The sequence below is a fragment of the Protobothrops mucrosquamatus genome, unplaced genomic scaffold (genome assembly GCF_001527695.2).
Source record: "Protobothrops mucrosquamatus isolate PMUCROS unplaced genomic scaffold, P.Mucros_1.0 scaffold436, whole genome shotgun sequence".
In the NCBI taxonomy this organism is placed as follows: Eukaryota; Metazoa; Chordata; class Lepidosauria; order Squamata; family Viperidae; genus Protobothrops; species Protobothrops mucrosquamatus.
This window is the reverse complement of record NW_015386760.1, coordinates 755,964-770,236: the sequence shown is the minus strand read 5'-3', so window position 1 is coordinate 770,236 and position 14,273 is coordinate 755,964. Positions and strand designations below refer to the sequence as shown.

Sequence of the window (14,273 nt, the reverse complement as noted above, 5' to 3'; positions counted from 1 at the left end):
AACCTCCTTTGGTTTTGCAAATTCTTCCTACCTCCAAACATAGAAATCCTCCATCATGAGCCGATGTGACCTGAGGGGAGCTTTCAAACCATTCACAGGATTTCCCCAACAGGTTTTTCAAGTTCTTCACTGATGACACTGTCAGAGCACCTGAACAGCGAGGCAAAATGACAGAATTCTCCCCCCACCAGTTTATATCTATCAATGGATAAAAAGATTCTTTGTCTGGGGGGGTGAAAGAAGACAGAGAGAGAAAAAGAAATTTTAACTTTTCAAGTATTTAAACAGAACAATTACGTAATTGCTTAATTAAGCAATTCAATTACTTAACAAAACAGAGCATCATTTTAATAGCCAAATATCAACAAAGCACAGAGACCAACTTCTCATTTTAATGGAAGTATTTAAATTAAGCCTTGCATTAAACGCACTTTCCCTAAATAAGAAATTTTCCATAAGTAGCTTCCTTAAATAAAGAACATTCTCCAGTCCAACAATACTGGACAATTTTCAGACAGGTTCCATCTTTCCCCTTTTTAGGGAAGGTTATAAAGAAGGTGCTAGAAGCTATGTATGTAGCTAAAAAGGTGTTTGAGGAAGCTGATTATATCTGGGTCTTTTCTAGTTCAGATTCAAGCCAGGTGTACCATTAGTTATGCTTGTGGATGCTCTCTACAAGACAGTAGTGATGCATCTGTCTTTGTCCTCCTAGATCTCTCAGCAATCTTCAAAACTATCAATAGGCATCAGGGCAGGAAGAAAGGAAACTGTGTTTCAGTGGTTCTCCTCCTTTCTCCAGGGCCTATTTCAATTGGCATTGGTGGGGTGGGGGGAGGTCAAGCCCTGGGGCCCTCTTATAAGAGGTACCTCAGGGCTCAAATCTCTCCCCATTTCTATTGAATATCTACATAAAACTACTGGATGAGGTCATTGCATTTTAAATTATTTTTTCATGTCTCGCAAGCTATCCAAAGTTATGTATTTAACACGGGTGACTATACAGTATACATTTTCTGAAATAGTAAATGTTAAAGAATCCTTTTAAAAGAATGCAGCTAAGTAGTAGGGAGCATCTATTCACACAAAGCAGAATAGGATTTTTAAAAATGTTCAGAAATGTAGGTCATGCTGTCCCTCAGAGTAACAATGAGACACATTTTTTTTTATATAAATGGCAAATGGAATCAGCTGAAACTGTAATTACGACAAGCTGAAATAATATGAGATAATATCATCCATGTTCTTTTCTGGACATTTATGAAAATGCACAATTACATTACTTCACATTGTTCCTTTTAAAATATTTAGGAAAATTGCCTAATTTTCTTTTGCTTAGTTGTAATATTTAAGACAATGTATATTTTAATTCAGGCACACACAGTAAAAGTAAGGATGACTTATTAGAGCTGGACCCGAATCCCAGAGATCTCTTAAAAAAGGACTGCAGTAATACTGCACCATTTTTACCCACATCCACTTGCTTCAACCCTAACACTGCAACCAAAACAATTTGAAAACCATCAGAAGCACAATTTAATGGCAAATATTGGCAGTAAACTATCTGCAGCCATTCCTGTGGTTTAAAATATGCTTATTTGGGAGCAAATGTAGAAAGAAGGGAATATCAAAATGGAAAAGAATGTAAGAAGATCCATTCTGAATCAGATGAAAAAGTTGATCTACTTCAGCATCCTTGTTTATGCAGTGCTGTGCCTGGGAGAAGCTCACAGAACACACACGAAGAAACAAGATTTTTCCCACTGGGGATCCCCAGCAAGTGTGCTCAGAGACATGCCCTCCCTGAATCTGGTAATACATTACAGCTATTACAGCTCAAAAGTATGCAAGTAGAAAGTAATCGTAACATGTATCATTTAAATTACTGTAGAAAACAACATATTATGCCAGAGTTTATATTCTGTAAATAGATTCATTAAAGGCATTGGTTTAAGAAAATCCCACTCTGTCAAACACAATATTAAGATTCCAATACCAACCTTTAATTTTCTTCCGCTTTTCCAGAGACAGTTTCCACTCCAGTTTGATTTCATCATATCCTGGCTAAAAGGAGAAGAATAAAAGTTTTCTTTCTAATTAAGTATTTCAGGGTATCTCTCTCTTCAGAGAGTATTTCCTTGTACTAAAGTAATTCTTAGGGGGAAGAAAGAAAAGTAAATATTTCGATAAATTCTATCGTATCACTGTTACATGAATGAAATGAAAGAACCTCAAAGCAATACATGACTGGATAAGATGGGAAAGGCCTCTATTGTAGACACATTCAAAAATTATATTAAACCCAGGCTTAACTTTAATCATGGTTAGTTGAAGACACTTGAATCCCACTGACTGATGGGATTCATCAAAGGTTGGTTAATTTTCCATTATCTTGTTTTCTTTGGCAAGATGACGACCAAAGCTGAGTCTTATATTTTCCCTTTGTTAACCCCTCCCCCCAAAAAAATATTGTTCTCCCTGTCCCAATAAATACTCCAGTCTCAATATTAAAATGTGGTTGGAGAGCATGCACTGGAACAGTCATCAGCAAGAGCACAGTTATTTAAGGTAGAAAAGAGGATGGCTCTTACACAAATGCTACAGAGATTAGTTGGAGGTGATGGATTGGATGAGGCCTGGGAAGTCTTGCTGATCAAGCAATGCAAATGACACTTTTGAACTGCTGGTAAGAATCAATGTATCAACGCAGCTAACATCGGATGTTTTTGCATTGACAACAAAGGGAAATGTAGCCATCTTTTACCTTTTGCTTTTAGAGTTAGATGATGCTGGGAGGGGGGATATGAACGAAAGTTCAGCTAGACGTAACAACACTAGACCAGTGAGTAACAAGGATATTGTAACCAGAGCTGATAAGGAATTGGCTGGGCTGGAGAACTGGAGAGGAGGCCCTCGCTTCAAGCTAATTGGGGAATGTGATTTATGACTGTTAATTGAAGGAGGGAATTGTGCTTTGATACTATGTGCTCAGGGGAGGGGAATTCAGTTTTTGGCTTCGATTATGCACTGCTGATGTTATGCTACTTAAAATAAAGATTCTTTAAGGCAGATATGTCAAACTCGTGACGTCACGTGATGTCGCAAGACGTATCAGGACTATTTTGTCATTGCCGGCAATGGGGTGGGCGCGGCTTCGGTATGATGAAACCAGCCCACAGGCCGGCAGTTTGACACCCCTGTTTTAAGGTAAACAATGCCTCAAAGTTCTTTTGAAGAGTTTCATCTGTGGGAACCATGACACAATGTGTGTACTCTGCATTAGAGGTGGATAAGAACTAGATGTGGATTCCAAGGCATAATGTGGTTCGTAACTTGTGTGTGCAAGCATGAAGAATACCTTAGAACACCTTAAAGTAGCTACATTTTTTTCTAGCTTGTACAGCTGCTCTTCATAAATAATATTTGAACTTGGAAGATTGATTTGGTTTAATAATATAACTATAGATGCTATATTCCCGAGTTCCTCTGGCAAGACTGCTGTGGAGCTATGATAATTTTTACCCAAACAAGAAGAATATATATAAAAAGGAAAAAGGTATAAGAACTTTCAGATTTTAAACAGATATTTTTAAAAAATTGGTCAATTCAGCAAAAAACAATAGCTTTTTCAGGTTTATTGGCCTCTTTAAATAATATTTTTTATAAAGTTGGTCATTATTTCCTCTGTGCTGGAGATATAACACGCTTAAAGGAAATTTAGTGCACACATAATTATATGGACATGCCCATCTTACTGATTAGATATTATTCTGGTGAAAAAATTCTTGGTATGAAGTTAAGGGTCAAGGAGATTAAAGTGCCATTAAATTATATTCTGTAAATTTGGCACTTCTCAATTTATGAAGAGGTTTAGCTATATCATGCCTGAACTGTTGCTAGTGATTATGCATTCTTCAAAGGATTCTAGTGTACCACAGTTGAAAAAAAATATTAAACAGATTTTAGCTGGAATGAAACTAACACTTCCAGGTTAATTCCTTTATTAAGGAAACTTCATTTTCTAATTATTGAGGGGGTAGGGAATAAATACCCTAAACTACTTTGACTTTTATATGTGGTCAATATATTTGATTCTAATTAAAAATGAGAATTTTAGGTATATTTGTTGCCTTGAGTTGATTAAAAAAAGACATCATCATTATCATCATCTAAAATTGTTTATTCAGTTTTCAGATAAATAAATGTCCTTCTAGGCACATTATTTTACAACAACATTACTATCAGACTACTATTCACCTGTCTATTTCTGTTTCGACTATTTCACCGCTCAACACTCAAACTTATTCTTTATTTCTTCATCTTTAGATAAGGCAGGCAGACTATATTGTCCTTCATCTTCATTAAAAACAGGATGTTGAAAGCACCAGTTTTGAACAGATTAAGCTGACTGATAGCCCTAGTATTTCTTCCTTCTCTTTTCCCAAGCCTGCATACATTTCAAACAGTTATCTAGACCTGGTTTACTTAAAATCTATTTTAATGCAACATGGTCTGCAACATGCCATGTCTTTGCTTCAGCACTGGGGCTGCAAATAAGGATTTGCAAATATTAAGATTTCATTCTATAAAGAATGCACTGTCTATTATCCCTTCAAATAGAGCATTAAGCTCAGAAACTGCCAAATGACTGCAGTGCTAAATCTGCAGAATTGTATGGATACATTATCCCTTCATAGATGTTTTTGTTAGGTTAAAGTAGGGTAACTCCAGAAGAATATGACTTCTGAAATAATAGTATAAGTCTCCTTTTAAATACTGGAGAGAACATGCAAATTTATAGGCAATGACAGACACTGGAAATCCCAGAACAGAATAATCATAGCGGCTAACTACACGATGAGGAAAACCAACTTCTATTTGTTCTTTCCTTGTACATTGGTGCTTAAAAATTTATACAGAAATATTCAGTATTTCTGTATAAATATGACATAAAATGCAATCTGTTCTCGACAAAGTCTTGAAATTAGATAAAGAGAACCCAATTAACAAATGAGTTAAAAACATTATGTTTGTTCATTTATTTATTTATTTATTTATTTATTTATTTATTCATTCATTCATTCAGGTAAATGATTTCTTTATCATCAATAAATAAATAAACAAGTATAATTTTAGTCCTCACTTAACGACCACTTGTTCAGCAAACATTCAAAGTTACAATGGCACTGAACAAGGAGGCTTATGACTGATTCTCATACTTTCAAAAGTGTCCCCACTGTCAGGTGATCATAATTTGGTAATTGGCTCATAACTGCAATGGCTACAATGTCCCACAGTCACGTGATCACCGTTAGCAACCGTCATTGCCAGCTTCTGACAAGCAAAGTCAATGGGGAAGCTGGCGGGTGGTCACATAGGGTGATCACATGACATCACATTTAATACAGGTAGGAAACAAAACTTTTTAAGTGCTGCAGGTAAATGCATAAAGACACTTCTCCCTCAAACTGTACTGGTGTCATTCTACTAAAATAATTGTTTCATTAATCAACCTATATAGTGCAATCAGACAACCTGATTCTTCCAGATGTTTAGGGTCAAAACTCATATAATTCCCAACCAGTGATTAGGCCCCTAGAGTCTAATAAAATGGAAGCCCAACGTATCTGGAAGAATTACATAGGAGAACAAACCCATCAGGACAAGATTCGGCAGTCCATCTGCATTTAAAAGACAAAGGCCACTATTTCAAAGACAGCAAAGTCCATATTTTGGACAGAGAGGACCGCCGATTTGAAAGAAGGGTCAAAGAGGCCATCTATGTCAAAACTGAACAGCCTTCTCTCAACAGAGGGGGAAGGATATGACATCATCTATCTTCAGTCTACAACACAGTCCTTTCAACAGTTCCAAGAAGACTCCACACCCATTTGCATTACTCAGGTGACCCTGATGACAGATAAACCTCTAGGTGGCATCAACAACTCTTTAAAAGAATGCAAATGACCAGCTGACTGCAAGGAATACATATTCCTCCATTCCCCACCATCCAGTCAGAGCTGAAGAAGCTTCTTGGATGAGAAGTGAAACGTCTTCAAAGAGAAAAAAGAAAATCCAGTTGCCTCGTGGAAAAAGCACCTTTGGGACGATCTGGAAGAATACTAGGTCATCTATTTCTCCTATAGTGTAAGCAAATCCTACCAAATTCAAAGGTACTCACAGTGAAAGTTGCCAAGCCCAATTAGTTTACTAAACCTCTCTCTGTTTCTGTATAGAGATCAGTTCTAATGATCCTTTTTGTTCAATACTGAACCTATAAAGTAACTTTAAAAGGTCATTTCATTCTAGCTATCTCCTTTCCACACCAAAACCTCCTTTCTCCCCAAGAAGAAACGCCAAGCATGTCACAGGGTATGGCCACATACCTGGTCACTTTGTTCCCATTCTCTTAGTTGTTTCAGAGAAGGAATGCTCCATATAGTCAGTCTTCCAGAGAAATGTATAACTGCTAGACGAGTGTTGTCTGGAGAAAGTCTCATTTTGAAGACACCATCCTATCACCGTCATTTCAGTGAAGGATGAAAACAGAAAGAAGAAAATTAGGAGAAACATTAACCTCACAATTCACATTTTCTGCCACTTCCAAAGTAGATATATTTCTCATTCGAGAGATTCTAGAGTATAAAATCTGAAATGGTTGTTCATGACTACGTGTCAATAGCAACACATTCCTAGGCGTGTCTACTACGAAGCAAGAAATGCTGAGTTCAGTGTACCATACTTCCACAGAAAGTCCAAGCAAAATCTGAAAACTTCCAATTAAAACTACCATTAAAGGCCATTATTCTTATGACACCCTTGTGTATAACTCTCATCAGATCCAAATGTTCAACCCTGAAGCTGGATATGATTCATATTCATAAGCTGCAGGATGATGAATAGTTTCCATTAAATCTACACAAATTTGAAACAGTATTTAGAGTTTTCCTTACACTCAAGGACCCCCAAAATGATTAATTTCAGCTGTAATTATTTAAGTCACTTTTATCACCAGTATATTGTTTTTGAACAGCCAGATGGCAATCAGAACGAAAAGTATATCCAACAATGTACAGGTAATCCTCAACTTAAAACAGTTCGTTTAGTGACCGTTCAAAATTACGACGACACTGAAGAAAGTGACCTATGACCATTTTTTACACTTGTGACCACTACAGCATCCCCATAGTCACGGGATCAAAATTCAGACACTTGGCAACTGACTCATATTTATGACACTTGCAGAATCCTGGGATCATGTGATCACCTGACAAGCAAAGTCAATGGGGAAGCCAGATTCACTTAACAATCACATTAACTAGTACAGTGATTTGCTTAACAACTGTGCCAAGAAAGGTCATAAAATGGGGCAACGTTCAGTTAACAACTGTCTTGCTTAGCAGCAGAAATTTTGGGTCAATTGTGGTCATAAGTTGAGGACTACCTGTACCTTCCTTAAAAGCACAGGAATCCTAATAATCAACAATTTTTGTATATTCTCCATTACCTTTTCCCTTCCTTGCCTGTTGTTAAATGAAAGATGAAAGATCTTAAACAATGAACTTTTTTTCACCTGTTAAAAACAAACTTGTATTAAATTCACTTTCTTTCTGTCAGATGCTAAGAGCAAAAAGAATGAAGCTGAAATAAAATATACATAAAATACATATGTAGACTTCGGAAACTTCCTTAAAAACATAAATTACAGCAGTAGGGATTCCAAGCACTCATACTGTAACCTTTCCTAGAATATTTTAGACTCAGTCAATAATTAGAAAAGAATATAGATTGACTTCTTATTATGCTGTTTTTGCAATATATATATAGGAAACCTGATGCTCTGAAGATGTTTAGGTCTACCATTCCCCCAATCTTCCTGTTAACTATAATAGCTGGCCCTGACGGATATAAAATCAAAAACATCTGAAGAAACGAGACACCTAATATTAACTGTATATTAACAGCGGGTTTCAGATGGCTATTTCCAATATATATCATGATGGCATATTGAACACTTTAATGTAACCAGATTTAATCTTTTAATTACTTTTGTAAAGCCAATAAACAGAATTCTCCTTAATTTGTAACCCTTGTAACAAGTCTGCAAAGTAAGAGCTGTTTTCCCCCCCAAAACACCCACTTTTATTATTTTAAAACCTGCTAACAGTTATAAGCACCCCAAAACCTAGATTTGGTGAAAAAAAGTTACTTACACAGTTCAATAATAAATCATTCAATAATACAGAAGGCAGCAGAACGTAATGGGACCTGAGTTGGCAGTGACTGATAGAAAAATGAATTTGGTGGCATGGTGGGAAATTCAACACTACCCAGTGCTCCAATTTGCATATCCAATTCCACATTACATAATGATCTTGGATCTTGACTCGATAAATTGATAAATTTGGACAGTATGATTTTGTCTTTTTATAAAATAAATTTCCCAAATGCCCCAGTATTGAAAAGAGTTGTATTTAATGTCTGCTGGACTTAATACATCAATAGAAAAAGAGCTTAAATGTAGATCATGACTAAAAATGTTGCCCATTCTTTCTCTAAAATTTAATAGTCAGTGTAAATATAGTTAGATGATGATCACGTCTTCTCCATCTGAATACCCAACTATAGCAAAGTCTACCTAAAATTTAGGGATATGAATATTATATAGTCACAACCTCTGAATAATTAGTTAACAAAGTGAAGTGTCGCTTCTATCGGGAACACTACGCATTTATTATGGCTTACTGTAATCTCAAATGTAGGATCTGCCTATTAATGAATTTTGGGGATTTTATTCCAGTGCTTTTGATGGGAGATCAAATGACAGAAAATAAATATAAATAGTCCAATACACTCTATTTATACTTACGATCCCAACATCGTCTTCATAACTAGTAACCTGCTTATAATAGGGTGATCCAGAAAGAACTCTCCATACTGACAAACCACAACTACTTGCTTTAGACATTCCAGCTCCATCATCATCCACTTCATAGCCACCAATAATCAAGACTCTATCACAAAAAGATGAAACACAATTTAGTTTGGCATCCTCCAGTTCCTTAAATCTGCGCCATGGCCATAAGCCCAAAAATGGAAAGGAAAGAAAACCCCCACTGAGGAAGAAATAATAAATAAAATTTTAGCCTGCGCTGAAATGGACAGGTTAACTCTAGAGATTAAAAATAAAACTGAAACAGAGTATTATGAAATTTGGAAAAAATTTGTATGATTGGTTAGAGATAAGGAGGATCGCTGAGATGATTATCGATTGACTAGTTGATATCATAAGGACTTCTTATTAGTACCTATATTAGGACACAACTGAAAGATATGTAAATACGTAAATACAATTGAAAGATGGTTTATCAAAAAATTTACAGATGTTATACACACAGTTTGTTATACTCTGTCCTGTTATAGAATGTATTTTAAGTTTCTGTTTTTCTTTCTATAACATAAGGTAATACTAATAGCACTGCTGAAGCCAGGGAAGTTGAATCATGTCCATTTTTGTTTTTAAAATGTACATTTAATAAAATTTGAAAAAAAATAAATAAATCTGCGCCATGGCAAAAAGTATTTTCAGCTGTCATAATTTAATAATTACTGATTTACTGATTTCAGCCTTTAAAACCATTATTTATATTGTTCTGCCACCTGGGCATAACAAATCCCAAACCCCAATTCACAATTCCTATTTAAAACTATTACTTAGAAAGAGAGAAAGAAAATCAAGAACTAAGTCTCTCTGAATTCAGCTCTGTTTGCCACTAAGTGTATGAGATTGTAAAGTAATTAATCTAGCAAGCTAATTTCCTAAGTAATTATGTGTTTCAATTTTTTTAGAACTCATTGTAAATTAAAAATATGTAGTGAGGAGATATGGCATCATTTACCCAAATAAAAGAATGAAAAAAATGTTTTACATTTTTGTTTTTTTGCAAATAGTAAAATATTACCACCTAGTGGTAGATAAACAGACAGCATGTTTTGTCATGAATAATGCTTATAACTGTAATTTACTTCATTGGCTAATTATCAAGTACGGAGTAATAAAAATAAATAAATTCATCCCTGCAAAAAAGAATTGCCTATTTAAATTCTTTATTAATTTTCCAACAGGCAAGAGATTTTATTCAATTCTGCTTTTAGATTTGCTGGGAATGATTTTATTTTTTTTCTGGCAATTCGGCTAACCGTGATTTTATTTTAAAAACAATTGATGTTTCCTTTACTGTATCAATTTATGTAACCATTCATCTTATACCCAAGACATTTTATTAGCTAAAAAAAGCACTGCAGCACAAGTTTAAAATTTTAAACAATTCTTCACAGAGCTGACAAAATGCAAAACAGAAGCAACGATTTAAGAGAGATGGCATCGTATTTCTCTGCTCACCAATTCGGAAATGATCTGAGCTCCTACAGGCACACTATCGTAATTGAAAGAAAGCTCACGGGAAGCAGATCAACCACAGAAATATTTGAATTACATTGAAAATGAGTTCAGAGTTATCAGGGAGCAGGGGGAGAAAATGGGCAATGTAACAAATACAATAGTTCTCCCTTATGAGAAGCAAGGAAATTAGCCATTATACCCTGGGAAACGATATAAACCATGCACTGAAGTAATAATCAGGAACATTTATGCAAGATACACAATAAGTTATAAAGTAGCTGAAGAGAGCCAGTTTTGCGTAGTGATAAAGATGCTGGGTTAGAAACCAGGAGATGGTGAGTGCTAGTCTTGTTTTAGGCATGAAAGCTGACTGGGTGACTTTGGGCCAGTCACTCTCTCTCAGCCCATCTCACCTCACAGGGTTGTTGTTATGGGGAAAATAGGAGGCAGGAGGATTAGGTATGTTTCCCACTGCGAGTTGACCAAAAACATATAAAAGGCAGAATAAAAATGATGATGATGATGATGATGGAGGAGGAGGAGGAGGAGGAGGGGGGGGAAGGGGAAGGAATAGAGTTGTGCAAAGCATTCCAAAGGATATCTTGCAAAACATGCTGGTGTAAGAGAAGCAGTCCATCTTAAGCAACAAGGTCAACAGATTTGATCTGATTACCTCAAAGGTTTTCCCCAGTTGTATGCATGGATACTGCTCTGGGAATGCCAGCTATGCATGTTCAGACAGGCAGAGATGGCCTTCAAAGAAACTGTTTTCAACCTTCCAGAGCAGGGGTCTCCAACCCCAAGTCCGTGGACCAGTACCGGGCCGCAGCACGCCAGCAACTGGTCCACACAAACAAGCAAAGCCCCCTCCTGCAGGATGCAGGCAGCACACAAAACCGCATCCCCCTCCGGTCTGCGAAAAAACCTCTCTCCATGTAATCAGTCCTTGATGCCCAAAAGGTTGGGGACCTCTGTTCCAGAGGATATATTAGCAGTCCTTACTTAGCTATCATAATTGGGGCAGAAAATTTAAATTGCTAAGCAATGTAATTGCTAAATGAAATATCACATAACCATGATCAACAGTGTGACTTCCCACTTGGTTGTTAAATGGATCACTGAGGGTCATTAAGTGAGATAACACGTCACTGTGAATTGTGATTTTACTGCCCACTTCTCCATTGACCCTGCTTATCAAAAGCCAATTATGAAGCATGCAAATGGGGATGACTGTGGGAACACTGCTAAGGTTGGAAACGCAAGAACCAGCCATAAAGTTACTTCTTCAGCACCATCATTAACTTCAAACGGGCAGTCATTAGGCAAGGTCTAACTTTTAAAACACTGAGGAGTGCAGTCACTTGTGCTTCATGAAGCACTGTTCCTGAATATTTTGCACGGCCCTAAAATTACTGGACAATGATATCTTAAAATAAAAACTAAGCCCATGAATAAAGTCAAACAAGTAACAATTTATTGGAGAATTGTTACTGAACTTGGAGAATAAAATTATAGTGAGAGACACTGCACTAAAATTTTAGGAGCAGAGAGATTCCTGACATTAGTCATAAATAGTCCTTCAGAAAACAAACTCAGGTTATTTCAGCTTGAATACCTAAATCTAAATGTGAACTTAAGAAAAACTGTAGATTGGTAACTGGGATGTAAAAAAAAAAATTACAATGAGGCAATTTGGTTAAGAGTATGTCAGAGATGAAAGGAAAATAGAGAGAGTCCTCGACTTACAACCCCAAATGAGCCCAAAATTTCTGTTGCTAAATTCAGTGATTTTTGCCCCATTTTACGACCCTTGTTGCAACAGTTGTTAAATGAATCACTGCAGTTGTTAAGCTAATCTGGCTTCCCCCGACTTTGCTTGTCAGAAGGTTGAAAAAGGTGATCACATGACACGGAGACACTGCAACCGTCATAAATATGAGCCAGTTGCCAAGCGTCTGAATTTTGATCACGTGATCCTGGGGCTGCTGCAACAGTGTGAAAAAAGGTCATAAGTCACTTTTTCCAGGGCCATCAAATGGTCACTAAATGAACTGTTGTAATTCGTGGACCACCTGTAATTAGCAATACAAAGCAGAAGGCTAACTTTTAAAACTTGTAAACATGTTCCCTTTCAAAAATGTGTAACATTTTGAAGAACAATGACAACTCAAGACCATATTCTCTAGGGGAAAGTGATAAAAGAACCCGGAAATAAATATTTTCAGCAAAGTTCAAAGTATTCACAACAAGAAGAGAAACAAGAAACAAGAAATATCATTTGCACTCCAATTTTAAATAATGCAAATCGCAGAACTCATTAGAGCAGGTGTAGCTGACCTGCAGCCCCCCCCCCGAGGCCACATGTGGTCATGGACAGCTGGGTAATGAGGCCACAATGTAAGCTCCAGGTTGTTTTATGGATAAAATTGCAAATGGGACACAATGTGCGGATTTTTGCCAACCATCTTCCCAATAGTCAACATCATTTTTCAATGGTTTGGTAAGAGAGTTAAAATACTGGCTGGTAATATTTCTAGAGGAAAAAAAATGTTCTGGACTAAAAAATAGGTCATCATCCATAGCAAAAATTAATTTGGAAGCTTACTTCCACATGATTCTGCTTTACTTTCAATTATTAGATTCAGCAAACTACTCATCAGAGACCTATAAGGGATATATGCAATATGAAACAGAACCATATATTTATTGAAAGATCAAGTTGGGTCAAACAAATTTTATTTCATTAGAGGGATTTTCTTCACTATCTGGCTACAGCAGCAGGCAAATAAATGCATACATACAGAACTTGTTTATCAAAGGTATACAGGTAGTCCTCGACATACGTCCACAATTGAGCCCCATGTTGCTACGTGAAATATTTGTTAAGTGAGTTTTGCCCCATTTTACGACCTTTCTTGCCACAGTTGTTAAGTGAATCATTGCAGTTGTTAAGTTAGTGGCACAATTAAGTGAATCTGGTTTCCCCACTGACTTTGTTTATCAGAAGTTCACAAAAACTGATCTTGCGACTCCTGCACATGGTAATGCTCATAAATATGAACCAGTTGCCAAGCATACAAATTTTGACCATAGGGATGCTACAATGGTCGTAAGTGTGAGAAACGGTCGTATGTCACTTTTTTCAGTGCCGTCGTAACTTTGAACAGTCACTATATGAACCGTTGTTAAGTCGAGGACTACCTGTATAGCCTTCATAATGTTCTATTGCTTTATCCCAGACCGCTTATTATGCAAAATTTGCCATAGCCCCCTCACCCAATGGAAATTGTTGTAATGGTATGTGGCAATGACCTTGGGAGACAAGAAGTAAAGCTACAGACTAGACCAGAGGTGTCAAACTCGCAAGATCACGTGACGTGTCATGACATATCACAACTTTTTTGCCATTACTGGCAATGGGGTGGGCGCGGTTTCGCTATAATGCATCCGGCCTGCGGGCTGGCAGTTTGATACCCCTGGATTAGACAATGTTCAGACAAATTGCAGTTTAGCCTTCACAACAAATAGGGGAATGGCCAACATCTCAGAAGGGATCTTCCCTAGTTTCTTAAACTATAAAGGTGAAGGGGGAGAACGGCAAGATCTATTAACGTAAGCTTAAAATATTATAAAAAGTTAGAGCTGTACTTCTGGGTGTGCTTCTTGTCAGGACTACCTTGCAAGCTGACAATTGTGCATGCCTGCCATACACTTAAAAGAATCCCTTTTTACGACTATCTAATTCCTTAATTTGGGGTAGAGTCAGAGGGGCTGAATGATGCCGAGTGTTTACTGGCCGGATGCCCTTCCTGATGCCACGTGGAGTTCGCAGCAGATATTTTTTTCTTTGCACTCTAGGAGAGAAATATCTGCT

At 36.8% G+C, this 14,273-nt stretch overlaps 1 protein-coding gene across 1 annotated transcript in view; it reads right to left on the bottom strand.

Moving 5' to 3' along the window:
* The window catches only part of NBAS (neuroblastoma amplified sequence), a gene marked incomplete at its 3' end in the record, with an annotated part of 148,793 nt that overhangs the window by 121,296 nt on the left and 13,224 nt on the right, over positions 1–14,273 (bottom strand). The window contains exons 10-14 of the mRNA XM_015816358.2: positions 8,867–9,011; positions 7,505–7,570; positions 6,384–6,512; positions 1,998–2,061; positions 32–225 (exon numbers count right to left, since the gene is read on the bottom strand). Coding sequence (XP_015671844.1) covers positions 32–225; positions 1,998–2,061; positions 6,384–6,512; positions 7,505–7,570; positions 8,867–9,011 — 598 coding nt within the window. The remainder of the gene's footprint in view (positions 1–31; positions 226–1,997; positions 2,062–6,383; positions 6,513–7,504; positions 7,571–8,866; positions 9,012–14,273) is intronic.